The following is a 21,808-nucleotide window of genomic DNA, read 5'->3' on the forward strand; positions in this document are numbered from 1 at the left end:
TACTGGGGTACAAAGGTTGAGAACGTGGGAGGAGGTTCGGGGGGACTCTGAGGACCGCGGTGTGTTAGCTAGCTTTATCTTGACCGACTGAAACGGAGTATGTGGCAATGAACGGAGTCGCACCTTAAACATGAAGGTTGGAAGCAAATCCTAAGCTGCAGATATCGATGCCCAAACAGTGATCTGCTATCAGTCTTCGCATGAGCGATTTACTAAGACTTGGCTAACAGGGCGACCAGGAATGTCAGAGGCGCCAAACTGCACAAGATGAAAGACCCAAGAGTAAGGTGTCAGGTATCACTTGTATGAGATGCGATTTCGGCCAGGAAAGCTTTTTTGCACAGAATTACGCTCGGGGTCGCGATAAATTCGAGCTCAGACGTAGCAATCCAACGGTGGAGGTGTCCGTCAAGTGAATCTGGCTCAGTTTTGTAGGATCGGTGATGACATAATTCCACGTAACGGCCGCAGCCTAATTGGGCCCCGTCTCCAGAACAACCACCGAGTGGTTTGCGCCGCGGCGAGGCAAGTCCTACTCACGGTAAATCCTCTGAGATTGACTTTTCGAAGATGAATCCATTCAATGGATAGTGGGGTTTACATCCTACAACTTCGAGCGGCAAGAACAATCCTGGGAAGAGGGATAGAACCCGTGAGACTCGATGTTCGAGGCCACTTTCTCCATGGTTCGCCGCGCGTGATTACAAGAAAGACCCTTTGACCGGGGAAAGGAGAGCAAAAGCGCAGGCCGTGGTACTTTTCTTATATTATGAGTTATATTATCCTTCATATACCCTATTATAGAGACCTGCGATTGGATCACGCGGGCGGGAGGAAAGACCCAAACAGAATGGCCTGGATCAGTGCATAGGCTACCATGCCCCGCACAGCCACAGTAAAGGTGCGGCTGTCTTGCAGGGAAGGTCGCATTTGCCCCCAGTTGCCCGACACCAAATATGCGAGGTACCAGTACCACAGTGGATATCCTGAGGATATCCTATTAATTATCTGAACATGGTAAGAGGTCAGAGCCATCAGGGCAAGCAGTCCTTGCGGCACAGCTAGTCGGAGAAGAAGGGAGGCTGTCGTGGCTGACGACGACGCTTGGTCCACTCCGCTTAAGGCTCTCGGAAAGATAAAGGGCACTGCCACATCCAGTGCCCATAGCGACGACCGGCAAAGTATGGCCAGCATCGGCATTGCCAGGATGAAGAGTGGGATATTGGAGACGGTCCAATACCGAAGGAAACCTACGCTCCTGTATTTCATTTTAGTAGTGCGTTTTGCGGTGCTTGACAGCCATCCCAACGTACCAGTAATGTCCTTGAACATAGCGATAGATACTAGGGACAAGCCATTGACACCACGGACGTGAAATATCGTCCTCCACACAGTATGTGGAATAGGCCACGACTTGCGGAACGACAAGTCCCAGGGCAATGACACAGCCACTGATGATAATAACGGAGAGATGGGCACAAGCGTCAATTGATAACCTTTGGCACCAAACCCGCCGAAGCTGCAAAAGAGCATCATAAGCATACAGAATACCGCTTAAGATTCCATTGCTACGAACTGCAGTAGCTGCTGAGAACAAGATCGCAGCTACCAGCAGTTTCACGTCGCCGGATAGACGCTTCCCCGCCTTGCTATCGAGAAACGAGGACGAGTAGACATAGAAACCTGTGATGTTGAGGAAAGAAAACAAAGACTCCCCATACGGCGCAGAAAGAAATGCTCCTGCAGGGCAAATGACGTGCAGAACTGCTGAAAGAAAGCAGATTAGTCTTTGAGTGGCCGTGTCACGGCCAAATACGTTGACGGAGAGTCTATACAAGGCTAAGACGGCAAGATAATGGGTAATATGAGACAGAGCAGTCGCCACGACAGCGGTCCTGGCCGCTCCACTAGGGCCGATTAATCGTTGCAATGCTACATCCACAATTAGTGCTCAAATAACACAGCGATACACCTTCGGTGAGGAAGACAGGTAGATCTACCAGTGGCAATATAGGCAAGGACTCTAGTGTACCCGTAGCCAAACGCCCACTCTTGCTCAAAGATATAGCCATTTTCGGCGATATGCAAGAAGTAAACGGAATCCCACCGGACGAACTTAAGCGGGATGGGAAGGTGCGCATAAGTGATGTCTTCTGAGGTGACATCAGGGCGACTGTGGCTATGGTAGAGATGGCTTGTGGAAGTGTCGTAGCCAAGGCCAGGGCAACTGATGATGACCAGATATACTAGAGCCTTCCAGAGACAGAAAGCTACCGTCAACGCCTTGATGGGCTGGCGGGGATTAAGGAGACTCGGGCGACTTGTCGCTGGGGAGCTCAAAGAGGAGCTCATGGTCACCAGGCAGTACTTGCGTGTGTAATTTTCACTAGTTCTGTGCAGCTACCAGATTTGCAAACATCGTAAGATGACTGTCAAAACCGATAATTGGTCGCCAAGGAGGTTCCCATTCGCCCATTCACCTTAGAAAGAGGGATTTTTGATCAACCCGACATAATCATGACAAAGAAACCGAGGTAAAGCTAAAGGGGATCTGGAGAAGGCAAGACGCGTCGAAGCTCACCAGACGGGATGACGGACTGTGGATTGATCGGTCGGAATCCTCGGCACGCATAAGTCCCCCTTATTCAGCATCCACCACTGCACAACTACGTAATGTTTGTGGACTGTGAGGGGGACCAAATGAAACCATGCCGGTTTGAGTCTCCATAATTGGAGTGGCGAGTGGGTGGAAACCTAGTCGATTGGTAAACTGTTCTGAAGAAGAGTTTTTACTCGATACTAGCCATATCGTTTCCAGTCGCTTTAGCTAGTACTTTACATAGTAATACCAAATAGCTAGTTGTTTGACCCGAGTAGAGACATCCTACACTTTTAAGATACATCATCATAACTAGTTGAAAGGGATGATGATGATGATGATGATGATGTCAGACCACTTTGCCTCTCTGCATTGGTGAAGTCGTTACTGTTCAGGTAACTGCTTTTTAAGTATTATTCAGAACAGTCAGTTGACAGGGTCCAGTAGCCACCGACTGTTCTGGATTGGGTGAACAGGTCATCCAACCTTGGATCATCCCGCTAAATCGCGGGCAGGTCAGCCCTACGGCGCGCTCGGAACTGATGGAGCCCGACTGCTTCAGTTCCAATTATCCGTATTCAAATCTGCTGCAGGTTCACATGACGGGGAATGCCCGAAGGGGCTTCGGCATAGTAGGAATTAGATAAGATTATTCTCGTCGGCGCTGGAGAGAATGTCCTAGCGCCATTGTCTCAACGGCGACAAGGCAAATCTAGACGCCGACAAGCGCTAGTAGGGAAATGATCGAGACATTTAATTACATTGGGTCGAGTTAAGGAACCTCAGTGTGTGGAAAAGGGAGCACCAGCTATGCCAATTTCCAGAATGTTATGGTACTTAATAAATTGCACTCACATCAAATGATGACTGCCGCTGCTAGCCCGCTACATCAAATGGCCAGTACTAGTTGAAGTATCTACGCCCAAAGTAGTTCACAACGTACAGTTTTCTTAATTTCAAGGGGCACTTACACAGGGCACCCACCTACTTACTGGTATCTTGTGATAGGTATAGCTAGTTATACACCTTAGGGCTCAGCTGGACGGACGAAGGAAGTATCCACCACCTACCCCCTCCAGCACTGCCCTGGGCGATATCTAAAGCGAACTCCTGCTCCCCTCTATTTCTCTGAGCTAGCTCGAGCCTCAGTCGAATGTAGTGGTCAGTAAACCATGCGGTGTTCGTAAAGCTTGATGAAATGAACAGCTGTGCGTTTCTTTGGTATCGCCCACCTCATCATATTGCCTTGCCGCGGGAAGCCTGTGTTCTTCCGAAATATAGTTCCAATAGATTTTCGTACGATTAAGTTGAAAGACCAGCTGACCAACTAAACTTTCTCCATAACTATACCCGCTCTCAGCCTCGCCCTCAGCAGCTAGCGACTTTTTTCTTTCATGCAAGATAGGAGGGTCCACGATGGCATGGTTACAAGACTAGAGAGAAAAGTTTGCCATTTGGTCCCCGCCAGAACCAGACCCTCGTTTGTTAGATCGTAATGCCAAGCCCGACCCAGGAAGTCATTCGGTCGGACTGGACTGCCTCGGGGAGACAACGAGGGATTTCAGGATGGCATCCGACACTGCCAAGTAGTCTCAGGATCGGTCGATACGAAAAGTAAGCTTAGCTGGACAAGGCTTAGACGGTTACCAGACACTAGATCAGAAGATAGTATACCTATCGCTGCTGTGTTGGGCAAGGGAGCAGAAAGTCTCATGGCACCAACGATCTGATCTACCGTTTTCAGCCAGGTGAGGGGGTGAAAAAGAGAGGAGTGTGATTAGTGATTACTGTACTTTAGTCCCAATTCAGCCTTACGCTGGTCTCCGTCACCAGTGGCACTGAGTCAGCGGCGTGTCTGCCTCAAATTTGCAGACCCAGAGGTCCAAACTCTTTTTTGCTTGCTGCCTCTAAAATCCGACATCCGGTCCCATGGCACGGTGCGGACCTTACCGGCATGTCGGAGCTTCCGGTTCCGTTGCAGCAAGTTGTCGAAAACCCGAAGTCCGCGGGGACACCGCGATGGAGGGGGTGTTGCTCTCCCCGAAACTAATCATCATCATACCGCGGCAGAAAAAACTTAAGATACCAGAGCCCGACTGAGCTGGGATACTTTTCTTTGTTGGTACCTGATAGGAGGTAAGTAAAGTAAGCAACGTGAGAGGTGCGTTGTGAGTTCCTATGGAGGTAAGGCAAGTATGAGGGTTGATAATGCTTATTACACCACAGGGGGATAATTAACCACGCTTAAGCAGAAAGTACGGAGTAGTATGTATGCATATAGTAGCAGCGGCATGGTCTTCCCTCTCTCCATTACCTAATCGCCATTGCATAATCCAGCTCCGATGCTCCGAAAAATGCTGTTGTCGGTCAACGGGTCGGTCAAGCTACTCATCTTCCGTTTCTTAACTGTAATCCTAGATAGTTCTGCTCCATGGAAGCATTCGGATGATCTTCGTCATAATAATAGGAACAATTAATTGATTAATGAATTGATTAATTCTGCAGGGCACAGTTCATACTAACTATGTACTTACTGTGCTGTAGTAATCATCCTCGCTGATTTGATACGAGCCAAGCAATACGAGAGGATTACGATGCAGCCAATAATCCGCCGATGGAGGTTGCCATCCAATGAAGAAATCTTAGTGTCGGCGTTTGGTTAGTTCCGAAAGAAGAGGATCGTCGGCTAGCTGCTTGGGGCCATGGATGCGAGCTGCCGGCCATGGATGGTCAGGACCCAGTTCATGCAACGAGACCAGACGACCCAGCCTGTTCCTAGAAACATTAATTTTCACTTTCATTCTCACGATTTGGCTTGGCTGACTCGCTCTTGACCGTAGATTCCGATGGACATCGCTGCGGAGGAGTATACCCAGATCAGACTGGCAGAGACACTAAGGGGAAAGAACAGCCCCCCAGCGGGATCTTGACCAGATGTGACCTACTAAACCGTCATTGTCACTTCTGGATCCATGTGGGTTCCTTTTGCTGTAATTTTTGCTTTTCCTTTTTTTTTCATACCCTTTTTTTCTTTTCTTTTCTTTTCTTTTTCCCACTTTGACCCTCCCCCCATTTATTTAGTTCGATTCAAGAAGCATGATGGATGATTCTTATTTATGACTATTTGCCCACCAGATTCATGGTGGGATCTTGACCGCCATCTTTTCGCCCCTCTAATCGATGATCCATCGATCCCATCTGACATGCGATTCGTATTCTCTTTCTTTCTCCTCGCACATCTGAAAGTCTGAATATTAAGGCGCTTCTGGACCCCCTAACCCACACTGTCCGGCCTCCCTTGCATACTTCCGCCCACTCTTTGCTCTTTGCTCCTCCAATGTCCACGTCGTACAACATCTGAATTTCCCCATTCATCCATCTATCCGGTTTGCCTCCTGCGCTGACCTCAATCCCCTCCTTCGCTATATTTCATCTGCAGCTTCAGCCTTATTCTGGTGGAGGGGTTGATAGTTCCCGTGCAGGTCACGCTCATTCTATCTACTTACTATATCCTCCATCCATCCTCCCCCTTCCTTGTCTCGTCATATCCTCTCTTACTACCACCACTACTACTACCGCCATCTCTTCCTGATCCGGGTCTTTTCCTTATCTTTGTTCTTTTGCCTTCCATTGCTCTGAATTATTCAGCATATCTCTGGTATAACGAGGTACCAAACCAGTGAACTACGGCAACTTGTTAACTAGCTGCATCGGCTTAGGCTGACGTATTCTGTCAGCCACAGCCACCCCCGTCACTGTCATCATTGATAATCCCCGTCACTGCCACCGATCTATGCCGTCCATGTTGATCGGGGAGAATTAACAGACGTTGTCGCATCCCAAGAGATAATGCTATTCAACCTTGGCTTAACAGCGGATGCGGCAGCAGCTCACGAAAACGAATACCCCGGGTTACCATCCGAAACCCAGATCCCTAGCCCGACGCGTCATTCGTCCCCGGCAATTTCATTCGCTTCCCTGCCATCGTGGGGACTAGGCAGCATCTATAACCGGCGCAAACCCACGGAACCAGAAACGACGCAGCGTACAATGCCGCGCAAAGCTGCCATTGATACATTATCCTCGAGCGATGACGAGCGTTCGACAGTCACCCCAGTCCTAGCTCCATCAAGGATCGCCCGTTCGCAATCAGTTCGGAAACAATCGTCGCGCCCTAAAACGTCATACCAGCTAGCGCATCCCGCGGCCCACGCACGCCATAGGCGATTAAAGCTCCGGCCTAAGCTTCTCCTGCAGCTTCAACGTGTGTCGCAAACCCCACGACCTCTCCCACTTTTGGATGTGCTTCCCTCCACCGTGTTCCTGCCACCTCTAGCTCGCAAGTTCCCGATGATCTTCCGCGGTAAAAAAGGACTAGGCCCCAATGACCTCATTGTCGTAACTAGTGACCTCTATGAGCGGGCACCGGGCGATAATGGGGATAGGTCCCTAAGCTCCGATGATGAAGGCGGAGAACAACGTGAGGTGGTCGCAACGATATGCCAGCTCTTCAGGGACGATGCTCTATCGAAAGGGAAGGCGGAGATCTGTTTGAACCATGGACCAGTTTGGGAGGCCACGCCTCTTGCCAATGGCTCCTATGAGTTTGTGGCCAATACAGATGATGGTATCCAGGTCCTGCGGTGGGTTCTGAGAGGTGGGAGGAATCGTCGCGTGTCTGCGCCCCCAGGCTTCTCGCAAGAGGACAGCAAGCGGTTTACGTTCAGCGTGATCAATCCTAGCACTCGCCGTCACCCGGTTGTTGGTACGATGACACGCAATCACCTCGAGGTGTATGATGAGTACTCGATTCCGACCACACCGGGTATTGCTGGCTCGCCAACTTCCGCCATGTCCGTGCTCAGCGACTTCTCCGAGATGGATGATCCACTGGACCGAAAGGTTCTGAAAACCGACAATGACCTTCGCATGCTGATCATTATCACCAGCATATGGGTAGCCTTTAGGGAAGGCTGGTCTCATAACTTCACTTACGACGATTCAGCCTTGGCGATCAACACTAAGACAATGTGTCCGTCGAGACACAGCTCGCCAACTGCGATTAGAAGTGAGACTGACAGATTCACCGAGAGGGATGATGGCCACGATGATGTTCCCCCGCTAAATGGTCGAAGACATCGCCTCTCGACATCCAGCTATGTCCCTTCACAATCCACGGTGTCCGACCGATCGACGACCTTTGGGAGCTTATCGAGACGGTCCAACTCAACTGGTGCGGCCTTCATTGAGCGGACTAACCGACGTGCTTCGGGTAGCAACGGTCGTCTCACCCGACACAGTACGCTCTCCAGTCCTCGCGAGCAGAGACAGGACGAAACCGTCGAAGCCAAGCCTGCCCGACAAGACTCCAAGAGCCGCAGGTTATTTTCCCATAGGAAATCCGACGTCCAAGATTTCAAGATGACAGCTTCCCCGGATCAAGCGATAGACGGGTCCAGGGGATACGAAAACAACCAGTCACGCCAAGCCGATTCTTTTCGCGACAAAGGTATTGACTCCCCCGCAGACTCGGCGCCGAGCAAGGGAAAGCGTCGGCATCGGATTAGCAGCCTCTTCGAATATATTATTCGCAAGACCGGACATCATCATTGAGCCAAGCCTGGAGCTTTAAAACCACATACCCATTTCACAAATATCTCCATTCATTGTTTTCATCTGCTCTGGACAGTTGTCTTCTTTTCGTATCTCTCCCTCTTGCAGAGGCGAGAATATCTGTCCCAGACACTACAATAGTGACACGAAAGCCTGGAGCTGCGGTTGTATTATTGTATGCAAGTGGATGGCAAGGTCTCCGTCGTAAGGCCGGAAGCTATCGCTACTTCTTATCGCACTGGGTGTCTGGCCTCTCCCACTTTTCAACTTTGCATGACACTTGTCTCTCCCATATTATCTCTCAGCTCTTTTGCACTTCCCAGCGATATGAATACCACGACATATATCTGATATAGCGCTCCTTTTCTCTTACCCTCTTATTTTCTTACCCTCCTGATTCCTCTTTCCCGTCCTCACCATCAACATTAACACCACCTTCCTGTCCGTGTATATGTACTAAGCAAGCTCCGCAGCATTGATTGTTTTGGGGAGATATACCTGGTATTTTGTAGAGTACGTACAAATAGCTTGAAAAATACATATAAATGGCACATACGACACATTATTGTTTGAACTCATAGTACATGCAGGGAATAGGATAAGAAGGCATTTTCCAGCCAGAAACGTAGTGGGTTTAGTTTCCGAGGGATCGCATACTTACTACAATTGGTTTGCGGGGTTTGTTGTAACCGATCGGCTTAAATGAGGGGGAACAAGCCTGAATTCATAGATCCAGTCAATCGCAAATATGTCCATTCATGCGCATGAAGACTACGAGTTCGTTCGTCCTTTATGTCATTGTACTTAAATTCAATGAATGGTAGCTCATTTGTGTGACTGAACAGATTGATTTTACTGTGTATATAGTGACATTGATTAGATGATCATATTCTAACCTTTACCGCTCCAGAGCAGTGATAGCCTTAGGGATGTAAGGCTCCTCCAGGTACTTAATCTCCTCATCAGTCAACTTGACCTTGGTAGCGGCAACAGCCTCGTCAATGCGCTCCTTGCTGTTGAGTCCAAGAATCGGGTTCTCATTGGGATGGCTCAGCGACCAAGCGATGGCCACCTGAGCCATGCTGATACCCCTCTTCTTAGCGATCTCTTCGACACGGTCGACGATAGCCTTGTCCGACTCCGTCTCGCGGCTGCGGATGAGGAACTTGAGTGCCCCGTCTGTCGCCTCACGCACAGTAGAACGAGAGCCCCACGGGCGGGTCAGCACACCACGAGCCATGGGCGACCAGGGGATCAGGCCCACGCCGGTGTCACGGCAGTACGGGATCATCTCGCGCTCTTCTTCTCTGGCGATTAGGTTGTGGTAGTTTTGCATGGAGATGAACTGGTGCCAGCCATTGCGGGCGGCGATGTTCTGGAGGGTCTGGAATTCCCACGCAGCCATCTTGATAGGCGTAAGCATGCGTCGCTGGAGGAAAGGGGGAACAGGAAAGACGTACCGTGCTAGCTCCAATGTATCGGACCTTGCCGCTTTCAACCACGTCGTTGAGAGCCCGCATGATTTCCTCACGGGGGGTATCGCGATCCAGCCGGTGAATCTGCAGCACGTCGATGTAGGTTCCCAGTCTCTCGACACTGGCGTCAACGGCGTCGAAGATGTGCTTGCGGGACAGGCCGACCCGGTTGACGAAACCACCGTCGTTAGCACCGGAAGCAGAAATCGGAGGGAAGTTGCCTTGGTCATCCACACCGAAGTAGCACTTGGTCAGGATGACAACCCGGTTACGGGGAATAGAGAACTTCTTCAGGGCTTTGCCAATGACCTCCTCGGAACGGCCGTGGGAGTAGACATCAGCCTGGAAGCTAGTTAGTAACGTATTGAGGCAAAAGGGAGATAGTAGTTTGAATGTACCGTATCCCATGTGTTGATTCCGCGCTTGTAAGCATGCTCAATCAAAGGGAGAGCTTCTTCCTCGTCTAGAACCCAATCTTGCCACTGTTTGGCGCCATAGGACATGGCGCCCAAAATGATTTTGGAGATCTTCAGTCCCGAGTTTCCCAGGCTAACATGCCAATTCCGTTAGCTAAGTCAGAGTCCATGAGATGAGTCACAATCACAATTTACATACCGGACGTATTCCATGTCGTTGTTGGTGGCCATGATGGATCAGTTTGAATGACTGTAACGCCATGTTAGTCACTTCCACAAGCACGCGGAAAGATGCGGGGAGGTTATGAGATGTGAAATTCACGTACAAATAAGGCTCTAAGTGACCAATTGCTGGAGGGAAGTAATGTAGAAGAGTTTACGAGAAAATCCAGTACCTTGATGGGACTGCAAGCAGCTTATCAATACTTCCTAGCAACCACTGACTGAAGTCCAAAATAAAGGAGCGGGGCTAGCTAGTCAGACTCAATTGAGTTGCCGAAGCATAAATGAGCCATGAGCCAGCTGGTTGACCCCATTATTAAGCTCCCCACCGAATTGCCGAAAGTGCGAAGCGATGAGTTGCCAGAGCCGATGAGTTACCGACAGCCTTTCTCGGGTTGAGCTGCGCTTGACCCATCGGTCAAGAGGGTCGGGAAGCTTATGCGGGGTTCATCATGAAGATCATCCATTCCTACGGCACAATGTGTGTCTATGGAAGACAATAGAGGGGCTTTCACGATGCAAATATACAGCACACTGGGGACCGATGGAGAGGACTGGCATTTTAATACTAATAGACAAGAAAAAAGAAAGGAGGGGCCGCCAAGGAGGGAATCCCGTGATCCGCAGCTTTGCTTGTTTGCTGCTGCTGCTTCTTCTTCTTCTTCTTCTTCTTCTTCTTCTTCTTCTTCTTCTTCTCTCTGTCTCTCTCTCTCTAGATAATCCTATTCGGTTCGATCTTCTTTGCTTTTCGCCTCAGTCACACCACTACCTCTACTCTCTTCTGATAGAATGAATGTACTGCTGCTGCACGTGCCTTGTGGAAATCATCATCGCCGTCTCGTCTAAGTAAGTAGGCAGCGATCTCCTGATAGGATAACCTGCTAGAGTTATACCTGGGCACACTCCAACCCCTGCGGAAGCCACAACAAAATCACGGTGGTTCTTCGCTCGGAAACAGAGGAATAAGACGCCGGGGTAGGATCCCGTTCGAGCAAGGCGACCCCGCCAATGAACGGTGCTGGTGGCGGTGGCGCCAGCCACTGCTTCATGATTCACTGGTTTTCTGGGGAAAGACTGGTCCGATGTAACCATCAGGCGACTGAAGGCTGCATAGCGACAATAGCTGGGGCACCCTCAGCTTTGCGCAACAGTCAATGAGCTATTCTGCACGTGGTGCAGGTATTGCAGAGTATCCGACTTGGCCACAGACCTGGCTAAGCTGCCTCTTCCGTACGAAAAACCGGACAGACGTCTGTAGCATCAAGGGCTGGCTGAACTGTTACGTCGTGGGGCTATGCGCTCTGAAGCCAAGCTCCGTATGTCATGGCTGAACAGTCCGGACATCCCGGCAGGTCCGAAGGAAATCTGGTAAAAATTCCCGAGCTGGATCTGATCGCAGCCTGTCGAACGTTGACTCTACTCATGTCACTGCTCGTCAGTGGTTCACGCGGCTTCCTGCAGAATACTGGCTGCATGAACTTTTTCCAGCACCCAGATCAGTTCCCAATATCACCAATCGGTGGATTTGGCAGTTCTGAGAGGACTCGATGACATTCTTACCCAGTGCAGCCTGACGTTTAGGGACAATAAACGGTCTTGAATCGACAGACATCTAGGTAGTATTCATATACATCTAGAAAGCTATGAGGAGAAGACCGCCGTTCACCGCTGACTCGTCGGGTGAGCATCGTTCCTCTTACTGAGAAATTCTTTTGCATGTATGTGGCTACTAAGATGCGCAAACTGCCATGGATATGTATACCTGATTATGTCTTCGATAATTCTGATTGGAGATGCGTTATTTTCATGTCCTTCGACAGACACCGTTGAGAGAATCTCACTGGACAGTCTATATCCAAGCCAGGTACAGACTAGACCGTCTGTCCATCAGATTCCAGCACGGCGTTGTGATCCTTCGTCAAAACAAACGGGTGCGTCTATATGGCTAGCAGCTTTGCTTCATGTAAGAAATTATCGTTCTCTGTAGGTCTGACTATGTACAGACATCTAGCCGCATATGAACCACCAATGATGACCAGTAGCCAAAATAGCCGATGAGAAACGGGATTTATGGGAAGAGTAATGCCTGCTCCTGTATGGGCTGAGAGCCAATAGCTTCATGCCCATGCCTACAACTTCTCACCTTGGAGATGAGAATGTGGCTAGCTGGACTGTATACTCCAAAGTCATGCTTTCGAAGATGGAGACACCCATCGCAAGCAGCTTCGCAGCGCATAGCCGAATTCATGCCCAACGAAGACATCAGACTTGCTATCGTGAGATCCGAGTGCTCAAGGACAGCTGAAATGTGATCCATCGTGCAGATGGAAGTTCGTAGCGAAGTTTCCACTCGACATCCAGGTCCGAGACAGGCATGCCTCGAGGTGTTTACTCGAAGTGACTCTACCAGTCACGAACTCGCATCGCTCAAAGCATCTGAACAGAAGTCGGAGCTGAATGTCAAATCTTAGTCTTCACTCAGTCTCAAAACCTATATAAGGAAGGCAGAATCTCCTCCATTCCTTCTTCCCAGCATCATCACCAACAGAGCTCGCAAAGCAAGCAACAGTACCAAGAATAACCTCTGACTCTACTCTTTTTAATTCAAGAAATCAAATTTTCGCAATGTCTACCGTTGTGACCACTGCTCCTCCTGTGCAGACCATGTCTCTCCAGGCAGTTTCGCACTCGGGCTCTTCGGACGAGGAGCTCTTGCAGCTTTTTCGCCGAGTGACCATCACCAGTTCTGATGGCCACGATGTGTCTGAGATACAAATCAAGAAGGCCTTCCAGCAGGAGATCAGCCGGCCCCTGGGTCGACAGATGCTGGAGGCATCCTTGGCGCATGCGAATGGCTGCTCTTGCTATCACTGGAACTACCATGACCGGATCAGCGGCAAAGTCAACATCTCTCGGGTTGACTTGACTTTTGACCTGACTTCAAAGAGCATGGGACAGGCCGTGAAGGGTGAAGCTGCTGGATTCTACAGGCCCAACAGTGCTTTTATCAAGTAAGTCTTGCCCTTTATTCATACAAATCATCACATTCTAATAGCCAGCAGTGCAACCGTCTACTATGACGACCAACAATATCTCCAGGGCAACCAGAGCGTCCAAATCTACATGGATGGAAGCGTATGCACTCCCATTTCCATTTTTCAGGACAATAGTAAGGCATGCTGCTAACCCGCAATCCAGAAATTCATCATCGACTTCTTCACCACCGACCAGTCGGACAAGCCAGTCGCGCGTATCGTCCAGAACGCCTCATCCTTCACCTTCCAGGGCACTGACACTGGTGACGCTACCTGGGGTACTAGCTAGTGGCTGAGTCGATGGCCGCTGGAAGAAGCCCTTTGGGGTCCCTGATGACAACACTCATCTATGACAATCAATTTGGAGATGACGGGGTGATGCGGATCACGGTGGAGATGGTGACGATGATTATGTCTCGGGCTTTGTCTTGTTATTTGTTGCTTTTCAGTCGATCCTTACTTATCAGTTTTGTTTAGTCTTGCTTGCTAGGAAGAATAAGATTGATCCGCATCGAACTATGTTGCACCGTAAAACCGAGGAAACCTTTACCGTAGCAAAGCACTTCATTAGACACTACGCCCGCTGCGTGGCCCCCTTCCTGATCTTCCTGGATTCGAAGGTCTAGAATGACACCAAGGGATCTTTGACATTTTGCTGTTTGGACAGAAAGGCTCATAATTTTCAGTAACGAAATAATGTATCGATGAAATAAGATACTTGACTATGTATTCATAGAAACATCTAAACTCGTCCATAGCCCATTGATGAAATAGGGAAATCCTTTACCTCTAAACCAACCCACCCACCTCATATACAGTCCTTTCTATACATTTTTTTTCAGCCTCCCCATCAAGCCATACAAGAACTTTTATGTCACCCAAGAAAGGAAAAAAAAGGTCATAACCTCATACAATGTGCCACACAAATTAAGCAACCCACATAACCCCAAAGCGAAAACCCATGTAGCAAAGCACGCTAGACAGTGACAAACTTATATGTATAAACTTAAGAGGAACCACCACGACCACCAACGTTCGACAAGGCCTTCTTCTGGTCCTCGCTCAGCTGAGTCGTAGGCAGAGGCCGAGCTGCGGCCGAAGCGGCAGACGGGGGAGGAAGGAATCCAGTTTGAACGAGGTAAGAGGCGTACAGACCGACCAGCTCCTCGGTGACACCGGCGCCGGCGGAGGCGTCGATGCCGGACCAGGCGGCGTCGGCACGGAGAGAGGCGGCGGCGTTGACATCGTCCAGTTCGGGGGCCTTGGTATTGGAGGGGAGGTCGGAGGTAACGAAGTGGTAGAGGGGCATACTGGGACGGGATGTTAGTATCGTGATGGGGTATAACGTGGGATTATTGGGTTAGGGTTAAAGCTTACAGTGCGTGCTGAGACTCGGGGTCGTCGTGCTGTCCGTCATTGACGTACTGTTCCAGGGACTTGGACCAGGGGACGTAGTCAACCTGCGGGACGTCGTATCCGTACAGTTGGAGAGCACCCAAGAACTGGTTGAAGCGGAGACGCGGGTGTCCAGTGACCTGGGCGACGCCGATGGGAGTGCAGGGAGGCTGGAATGCGGCAGCGATGACCACACGGGCAACGTGGTCCACAGGAACCATGTTGACGGTGTTGTTAATGTTGGGGCGGGAAGACAGCTGGATGCATCCCTTGATCATACGGATGAGGAAGTCATCGGTGTTGGTAGCTAGAGTTTACACGTTAGCATGATCTGGGAGTCAATATGTTGGAGGTTCGCTTACTTCCGGTCTTGGAGTCACCAAGAACGTAACCAGGACGAACGACGGTTCCCTTCAGACCCCTGCGACCTGCCTCACGGACCAGGTACTCTCCAGCCCACTTGCTCTGGCCGTATCCGGTTCCAAGCCCGACGGCACTGCCCTCGAGATCGTCCTCCTCGCTGATACCCGCTCCACCGGCTGCAACGATGCGCTCGGATTCAGAGACATAGTGGTCGCTGTCGAGAACACTGGTGGAACTGACGAAAGAGAACTGCTTGGGCTTTCCACTAGCGCAAAGCTTCAGCGCATCGATGGTGCCCTGGACATTGGCTGGCTTAAGGGTAGAGTAAGGGTAGACCCAGTGGACAAGAGCGCCGTTGTGAATAACGGCATCCACACGCTTGGTCAAGTCGTCCCAGAGAGCATCCGAGAACCCGAAGCGTGGCTCACCCAGGTTACCGCAAACACACTGCAGTCTGCTGGTCCAGGCTTCATCCCAGAAGCCGTAGGCGCGGCAGGTGGAGCGGATACGTTCAAGCGCCTGCTCATCGGTCTTACCACGAACCAGGGTCACAACCTTGGCCATGGGTGACTTGCGAGTGAGAAGGTCACGAAGGATGTGCGCACCCAAGAAGCCAGTGGCACCAGTCAGGAAGATGGTTGGCTCACTGGACAGGAGAGGCTCGGTACGCGTGGGGAAAGAGGCGGGCAAGGAAGTCTCTGCCAGCTTCCGGGCATCCTTCGAATACTCATCATCAAGCTCGTCAGGAGTAGCCGAGGCATCTGCCTTAGCAGCGGTCTTGTCATCATTGCTGGCGAAAGACTCGAAGTTCTGCAGACGGTCAATCTCGGCGGCGAATCCCCTGAGGGTTGGGCTACGGAAGATGGCGTTCATGCTAACGTCAATTCCGCGCCACTTGCGGCGAATGTCGAAGAACATCTGCTGGGCAAGGATACTGTGCCCTCCAAGGTCGAAGAAGGAGTCATCAGGACCGATCATGCGAGCAGTAAGGTTGGGGATGCGTGAGGCCCAGATTGAAGCCAGCGCCTGCTCGGTTTCAGATAGAGCCTGGACCACAGATGACTTGCGACGAGGAGCTGCGGCACTAAGCTCTGCGGTATCGGGGAAGGGCAACGCAGGCTTGTCGATCTTGCCGTTAGGGTTGAGAGGCATGCGCTTGAGGGGGATGAACACCGTCGGCACGGCGTAGGAGGCGAGCTTGGTCCGCAGCAAGTCACGAATGTCGTCACGAAGAGGACGGAACCGTCTAAGCATGCCGACCATTCCTTCAGCAGAGTCATCATCCTCAAGACCCTTCTCTTGCAGCCAAGCAGCCCACTTGCTCATGTCCGGCACGAAATAACTGACCAGAGTCCGCTCCTCAAACTTGTCACGACGCACCAGGGTGACGTTCTCTCTCACCAGGGGATGGCGAGACAGGTGGGTATCGATCTCACCGAGCTCGATACGGAACCCACGGATCTTGACCTGATCATCTGCACGTCCGGAACACTCGACATCTCCCGAAGGAGTGTACCGGCCAAGGTCACCACTGCGGTACAAGCGATCTCTAGGACCTTGGTAGAACTGCCTCCAGGGCTCGTTCGCGCTGTCTGCCTTGGCCTGGTCTTTCTGAACCCAGGTCTGGTTATCAACAAACCAGTTGTTGAGGAACTTCTTTTGGTTCAATTCAGGCGAACCCAGGTAGCCTTCGGCAAGACCACCGGCACGGACGTAGATTTCGCCAACTTCACCGATGGCGCAAATGCGGCTGGGCTCGAAGCGGTTGACAACCAGCATTTGAACGTCAAGCATTCCCCGACCTGCCGGAATGACGTCCTTCATAGTATCCAGGTAGCCCTCGTCGCTCGAGTAGCTCGGGATTTCGAAGTAACTGACCGCACGCTGTGTCTCAGTCGTTCCGTACATGTTAACGATGTTGACATTGGGAGCCAAGCCCTGCAGAGAGCGGCAGTCTCTCTTAATCAGAATATCACCGACGAAGAAGGCATGGTGAAGCGAGGGGAACTGTGCCGAAGCACCGCCGACGAGAATCTGACCCATGGCAGGGGTAAGGTGAGTGACAGTAGCTCCATACTCGCGCATCCACTCGGCAAGCTTTTCGTTCTGAATATCCTCCCGGGCAGGAACCAGCAGCTGAGCTCCCAGGAAAAGAGGGGTGAAAATATCTCTTTGGATCGGGTCGTGAGCGATACCGCTGAGCATAGTAAACCGATCGTTGGGCGTAAGCTTGAAAGTCTCGGACATCCATGGGAAGTAGTATGCGAGAGAGAAGTGACGACCCTTGACACCCTTGGGCCTGCCCTCCGAGCCAGAAGTGAAGGACAAAGTCGGGGTGGAGTCGGGACCGACAACGACGCCAACAGACTTGGCTTTCAGAGGAACTTGGTTGGCCAAGACATCCTGGCCGTTGATTGATCCTCCGACGAGGGAGCCGTCGTCGCGAAGGGCCAGGGCAGGGACTTCCGTGCGCAGCTCCAGGTTCTCGTTAATGAATGAGCGGACCACATCGGAGAGCTCGCCGGCATCCTTTGTGGCCTTCTCAATGTTGATCAGTGCCCGAGGGCGAGCCACATCAAGATAGATGCACTGTCTTTCCGGGGGGTAGGCTGGATCAATGACGGAGAAGGTCGCGCCAGCCTTCAGGATACCCATAACGGCCACCACCAGATCGACACCACGGTAAGCGTACACCATGACGACCTCTCCTCTCTCCACGCCCGACTGGACCAGATGATGACCCAAGATATTCGAAGCCTCATTGATTTGCTTGTACGTGAACTCCCGGTGAGGAGACCGCTCAGACTTGGTCTCCACTACACAGAGTCTCTCGGGGTGCTTCTCAGCGTTAGCGGCGAAGATATCGTGGATAGCACCGCGGAAATTGGACCAGTTCAGATCGGAGGTCGGGTCCGGAAGAAGGGCCAGTTGATCTTCAGTCATGAAGTCAATGCGGCCAATTGCTTGTTCCGGGTTGCTGGTCGCATTTTCAACCAAACGGGCAAGCTGCTTGAGGATGGTGGAAATTCTCGAGCTAGAGAAGAGTCTTTGGTTGTAGTAAGCTCCCAGTTCCGCCTGGGTTGTGGAGCCATCCGATGCACTGATGGGGGCAATGTTGACAACCAGATCTGTTGTCTCGAAGGTGTTGGCAGGGTAATCCTGAGAGGCAGCAGGGGCATCGTAGGCAGCAAAGCGGAAGAGGACGGGGGAGCGTTCAGACTGAGACTTTTCTTGAATATAGGATCGTAGACTGCCCAGAGGTACGATCTCGGCCGAGCCTTGCTCGAATGCCTGAACAAAGGTTAGATGAGCGACTATGATAATATACGCTACCTTGAATTATTTTTTTTTTCTAGTCATACCTTCTGGACCTTGGCATACAGCTGTAGGAAGGTTTCAGATGCCTCAATTGGGACTCTCAGGACGAAAGGACGACCATCGTCGCTGGAGCTGGTTCCGACGGCAATATCCTCGTCACCGGTGAGCCGTGCAACGAGCACGATGAACGCTGTCAGGAAGACAGTAAATCCGGACGAAGAGCCCGAGATCTTCTGCAAGTCCGATTGCGTCTCCTTGGACAGCTGAATGGACTCGAAGGCTTCAATTGCCCTCTTGGGAAGCTCCTGCTTCTGGTTGTCGGGATAGTCTCGGGTGAGGGGAGACACTGTGAGGTTCTGGAGTCTCTGAGCCCATCGCTCGAGGCGCTCCTGCAAGGAGACTGATTCGACAGCCATTGTTACAGTTGCGATGCCCTTGTAAGTGGGGGGAGATGAGGGACGTCAACTGCACTTGGCGGAATATGAAAGGTCAGTAGGGAATTAATGAATTAGTTGGAATTAAAGATGGGAAGAGCAGCGATCAGCGATGAGTCAAGAGGGGCACGCGAGAAAAAGTGCCGATGTCGGCTGCAGCCCACCAGACAGTACTAGCCTGAGGTTTCCTTTCTCCTCCCCACAATTTGGGAGGATCATTTCGATGGCGGTGATCTCACCGCCTCTGGGGTACAACCAGCAGAATCCCGGAATCTCTCCGGCTGTAATAATACACTGACCGCTTTTCCCATTTGCACCGCCACATGCGGCGGTGGCTTACCACACATCCTGTACAAACAACTGGGACTCTTTACCCACTTGGATGGAGACACCGTCGTATCGCTGACTTACCCGCTTGGGTCTAGGCTTCTGAACCCCTTCCAGGCACTTCCGCATTGGGTTGTTCAGGAACAAAGTGCAACGCTGCCTCACAGTCTATGCTTCCAATCCTGCTGAGGTGCTTTGGATTGTCACTTCGTACTCTCGCTTGCCATGGGTTAATAGACGTGTCTCTGACGTCTCTTTCACACCTCGCTTTTCTTCCCGTTGTCATATTACTCCCTCGTTCAACAACCTTCGCTCCTTCAGTTCCATCCCCTAACCCCCCTAAGGACTTTGACCGTAATACCTAGTTTATTACTTACCGTTCGTTTCCCACCCGCATCGGGACAGGCAGGAGCCTCACAGAAGAACATCCAGTCACTTTCTCACTTTCGACTTGGACGGACGGAACTTCCACTCGGCAGCTTTCCCCTGATTGATTCAGGCCTGATCCAGGCCGTGCATCCTAGGTCAAAATGATCCCTCATCGGAGCACGGCTCTCATTACCATCATCGTCTTTGTTGCCCTCGTCTTGGTCATCTTCTCTTCCTCCCCGACGACCGACCCTTCGACTGGTGAGGAAGTCTCCGGCCCGGCCAAATATGTCCCTCACCCGAAACTTCCTTCGTTAAATAACCTGCATCTGCCATCGTTTCACCCGACAGTGCATACACCTCCGGAACCGCAACCTAACAGCACCAGCGGCGAGTCCAAGTGGTTCAGCGATTGGTCGTGGATCAACCCTTTCTCGTCATCGATCACCCTCGATGAGAACCGTTCCGTCCTCCCCCCTCTCAGAAATCGCCCGTTCATCTACACGTACTACGAACCCAATAAAGGAAACGATCGGGAGGAGGATAATGCGGACGCGCAGCTGCTTCTCGCCTGGCGCAGGGCTTGGTTTGCGCAAGGATTCCGCCCCGTCATTCTTGGCCCTGGTGAAGCCATGAACAACCAGCTTTACGAGCTTGTTCAGCCCTTGAATCTTAAGCCGGAGCTTGAAAGTGAGCTGTTCAGGTGGCTAGCTTGGGGCCATATGGGTGATGGTATGCTTGCGGATTGGCACTGCTTTCCCATGGCCCGGTACGATAACGCTCTTCTCACTTATCTGCGTCGAGGCACCGATCCTGCCCTTATCACCCGCTTCGATGGCTTTGGGAATGCTCTATTTGCTGGCGAGAAATCACGTATCAATGATGCAATCAAGGAGGCTATGAACAAGGTGGATGACAAGTCCACCTCTTTGATAGATTTGCTTCCAGCCGAATTCTTCAAGGTGGAAGAGCCTAACGCTCTGGCTCTTTACGACTCGACTGCCATTACCAGTCACTACCCTACAGTTGCCGAGAAAATTGTCTCTTCGCCTACCGCTGGACGACTGGCCTTGGCTGAATTGATCAATGCCCACCTGCACAACACTTTCCAGAACTCCTTCCCTGCAGGCATTGCTGTATTGAAACCATTCCCTGAGCATACTACGGCTCTGGTGGAACCGGCCCTACGGCTTGCCAAAGCCCTGGTTCAATGTCCTGGTTCTCCCGTTCCCCGCTCGTGCCCTCCGAACTTGCCGAAATGTCACCCCTGCGATGCTGAAAAGCCCATGCAGGTTAGCCAGCCAGCGACTTACAGGAATACGACCCAGGTCTTCACGATCGGGACTCTGCCTCATCCTTTTACGCTCATCAGTCTGCAGCAGGATTCTACCGAGGTTACAACGCGGCACATTCGCCGCGAGACAGACCGTGATGTATGGTTGGCTGAAGTGACCAAAGAGCACCTTGGCACGGATATCGGTGGTTCTGCGAGAGCTGTTGTTTTTAAGAGAGCTGTTGCCGATGACGCCGTCGTAGGCACCTCCCTGTGGATGACTGTTGAGTCGCTACCCCCTCAGGCCGGACAGTCCCTGCCTTCCGAGCTCTTAGACGAGTTTGAGTGGCAGTTTGGATTCAAGATCCCGCGTGATGGCAAGGTTGATGCAAAGAATGAAGAAGAGAAGAAGGAATCCATCCAACAGGCCAACCCGAGTGAGCAGGGTGTCGAGAAGGAGTATGGTATCCTGAAACAGGCACGGGAATTTCTGAAGGGCAAAGGTACCAACCGAATTTGTATCACCGATGTGGCGGAGGCTTGGAACTTGGCGGACACGGAAGTCTGGCGATTCGTGAGAGCATACCGGTATGTACACCGACACAGGACTACAAATTTTTTCCTAGCGTTCCCGTCTTTCTCCTTATTACGGAACCGAAAGGAAAGAATCAAAGATTGAATGACATGAGCTAACAAGTTATCGTTCACAGTGCGCGCAGCGTCGTGGAACGCAAGAAATGGGAAGAAGAAGAAAAGGACTTCATTGGAGCCAAGCCAAAAGTATAATTAGTGTCTTTCTTTTTCTCTTATACTCATAGACATGTTATTGCTAGTACTTGTTGGTGTACATTGCTTCTCTTCGCTTGAACTGTTTACTATTTATCTTGGCCCGGGTGGCTTCGGCCAAAGCATTGGGAACGGCGTTGATCGATACTCATTATTCTTTCTTGCTGTTGGTACTAGGCCCGT

The 21,808-nt window shown here is 51.2% G+C and overlaps 11 protein-coding genes across 11 annotated transcripts; 4 read left to right on the forward strand and 7 right to left on the reverse strand.

Annotated features, from left to right (window-relative positions):
- Positions 1–819: 819 nt before the first annotated feature.
- On the reverse strand, positions 820–2,352 carry An04g05330 (uncharacterized protein; the record flags this gene model as incomplete). Its single annotated transcript, XM_059747526.1, has 3 exons — positions 820–1,258; positions 1,314–1,895; positions 1,973–2,352. 3 exons carry the CDS (start codon positions 2,350–2,352, stop codon positions 820–822), a joined length of 1,401 nt encoding a protein of 466 aa, XP_059600586.1.
- A 1,261-nt stretch (positions 2,353–3,613) lies between these two features.
- On the reverse strand, positions 3,614–4,656 carry An04g05340 (hypothetical protein; the record flags this gene model as incomplete). Its single annotated transcript, XM_059747527.1, has 7 exons — positions 3,614–3,709; positions 3,832–3,859; positions 3,950–4,032; positions 4,071–4,138; positions 4,247–4,325; positions 4,415–4,454; positions 4,550–4,656. 7 exons carry the CDS (start codon positions 4,654–4,656, stop codon positions 3,614–3,616), a joined length of 501 nt encoding a protein of 166 aa, XP_059600587.1.
- A 585-nt stretch (positions 4,657–5,241) lies between these two features.
- An04g05350 (hypothetical protein) lies at positions 5,242–6,361 on the reverse strand (the record flags this gene model as incomplete). Its single annotated transcript, XM_059747528.1, has 5 exons — positions 5,242–5,368; positions 5,407–5,540; positions 5,879–5,999; positions 6,106–6,234; positions 6,288–6,361. The coding sequence occupies 5 exons, from the start codon at positions 6,359–6,361 to the stop codon at positions 5,242–5,244; spliced, it is 585 nt and encodes a 194-aa protein (XP_059600588.1).
- An 87-nt stretch (positions 6,362–6,448) lies between these two features.
- Positions 6,449–8,212, forward strand: An04g05360 (uncharacterized protein; the record flags this gene model as incomplete). The annotated part of the gene is made up of 1 exon (XM_059747529.1): positions 6,449–8,212. The coding sequence occupies one exon, from the start codon at positions 6,449–6,451 to the stop codon at positions 8,210–8,212; it is 1,764 nt and encodes a 587-aa protein (XP_059600589.1).
- Positions 8,213–8,597: 385 nt separating this feature from the next.
- Positions 8,598–8,775, reverse strand: An04g05370 (uncharacterized protein; the record flags this gene model as incomplete). Its single annotated transcript, XM_059747530.1, has 2 exons — positions 8,598–8,710; positions 8,769–8,775. The coding sequence occupies 2 exons, from the start codon at positions 8,773–8,775 to the stop codon at positions 8,598–8,600; spliced, it is 120 nt and encodes a 39-aa protein (XP_059600590.1).
- A 335-nt stretch (positions 8,776–9,110) lies between these two features.
- Positions 9,111–10,334, reverse strand: An04g05380 (uncharacterized protein; the record flags this gene model as incomplete). Its single annotated transcript, XM_001401865.1, has 4 exons — positions 9,111–9,617; positions 9,673–10,029; positions 10,086–10,236; positions 10,303–10,334. The coding sequence occupies 4 exons, from the start codon at positions 10,332–10,334 to the stop codon at positions 9,111–9,113; spliced, it is 1,047 nt and encodes a 348-aa protein (XP_001401902.1).
- A 282-nt stretch (positions 10,335–10,616) lies between these two features.
- Positions 10,617–11,045, forward strand: An04g05390 (uncharacterized protein; the record flags this gene model as incomplete). The annotated part of the gene is made up of 2 exons (XM_059747531.1): positions 10,617–10,719; positions 10,822–11,045. The coding sequence occupies 2 exons, from the start codon at positions 10,617–10,619 to the stop codon at positions 11,043–11,045; spliced, it is 327 nt and encodes a 108-aa protein (XP_059600591.1).
- Positions 11,046–11,096: 51 nt separating this feature from the next.
- An04g05400 (hypothetical protein) lies at positions 11,097–12,642 on the reverse strand (the record flags this gene model as incomplete). The annotated part of the gene is made up of 4 exons (XM_059747532.1): positions 11,097–11,458; positions 11,609–11,725; positions 11,805–11,895; positions 12,469–12,642. The coding sequence occupies 4 exons, from the start codon at positions 12,640–12,642 to the stop codon at positions 11,097–11,099; spliced, it is 744 nt and encodes a 247-aa protein (XP_059600592.1).
- Positions 12,643–12,950: 308 nt separating this feature from the next.
- Positions 12,951–13,649, forward strand: An04g05410 (hypothetical protein; the record flags this gene model as incomplete). Its single annotated transcript, XM_001401868.3, has 3 exons — positions 12,951–13,336; positions 13,388–13,460; positions 13,524–13,649. The coding sequence occupies 3 exons, from the start codon at positions 12,951–12,953 to the stop codon at positions 13,647–13,649; spliced, it is 585 nt and encodes a 194-aa protein (XP_001401905.1).
- Positions 13,650–14,366: 717 nt separating this feature from the next.
- On the reverse strand, positions 14,367–18,852 carry An04g05420 (uncharacterized protein; the record flags this gene model as incomplete). The annotated part of the gene is made up of 4 exons (XM_001401869.3): positions 14,367–14,670; positions 14,738–15,062; positions 15,118–18,409; positions 18,481–18,852. 4 exons carry the CDS (start codon positions 18,850–18,852, stop codon positions 14,367–14,369), a joined length of 4,293 nt encoding a protein of 1,430 aa, XP_001401906.3.
- An 875-nt stretch (positions 18,853–19,727) lies between these two features.
- Positions 19,728–21,532, forward strand: An04g05430 (uncharacterized protein; the record flags this gene model as incomplete). The annotated part of the gene is made up of 2 exons (XM_059747533.1): positions 19,728–21,427; positions 21,466–21,532. The coding sequence occupies 2 exons, from the start codon at positions 19,728–19,730 to the stop codon at positions 21,530–21,532; spliced, it is 1,767 nt and encodes a 588-aa protein (XP_059600593.1).
- Between the last annotated feature and the right edge of the window lie 276 nt (positions 21,533–21,808).

The sequence above is a fragment of the Aspergillus niger genome (assembly GCF_000002855.4).
Source record: "Aspergillus niger supercontig An04".
NCBI classification, from domain to species: Eukaryota; Fungi; Ascomycota; class Eurotiomycetes; order Eurotiales; family Aspergillaceae; genus Aspergillus; species Aspergillus niger.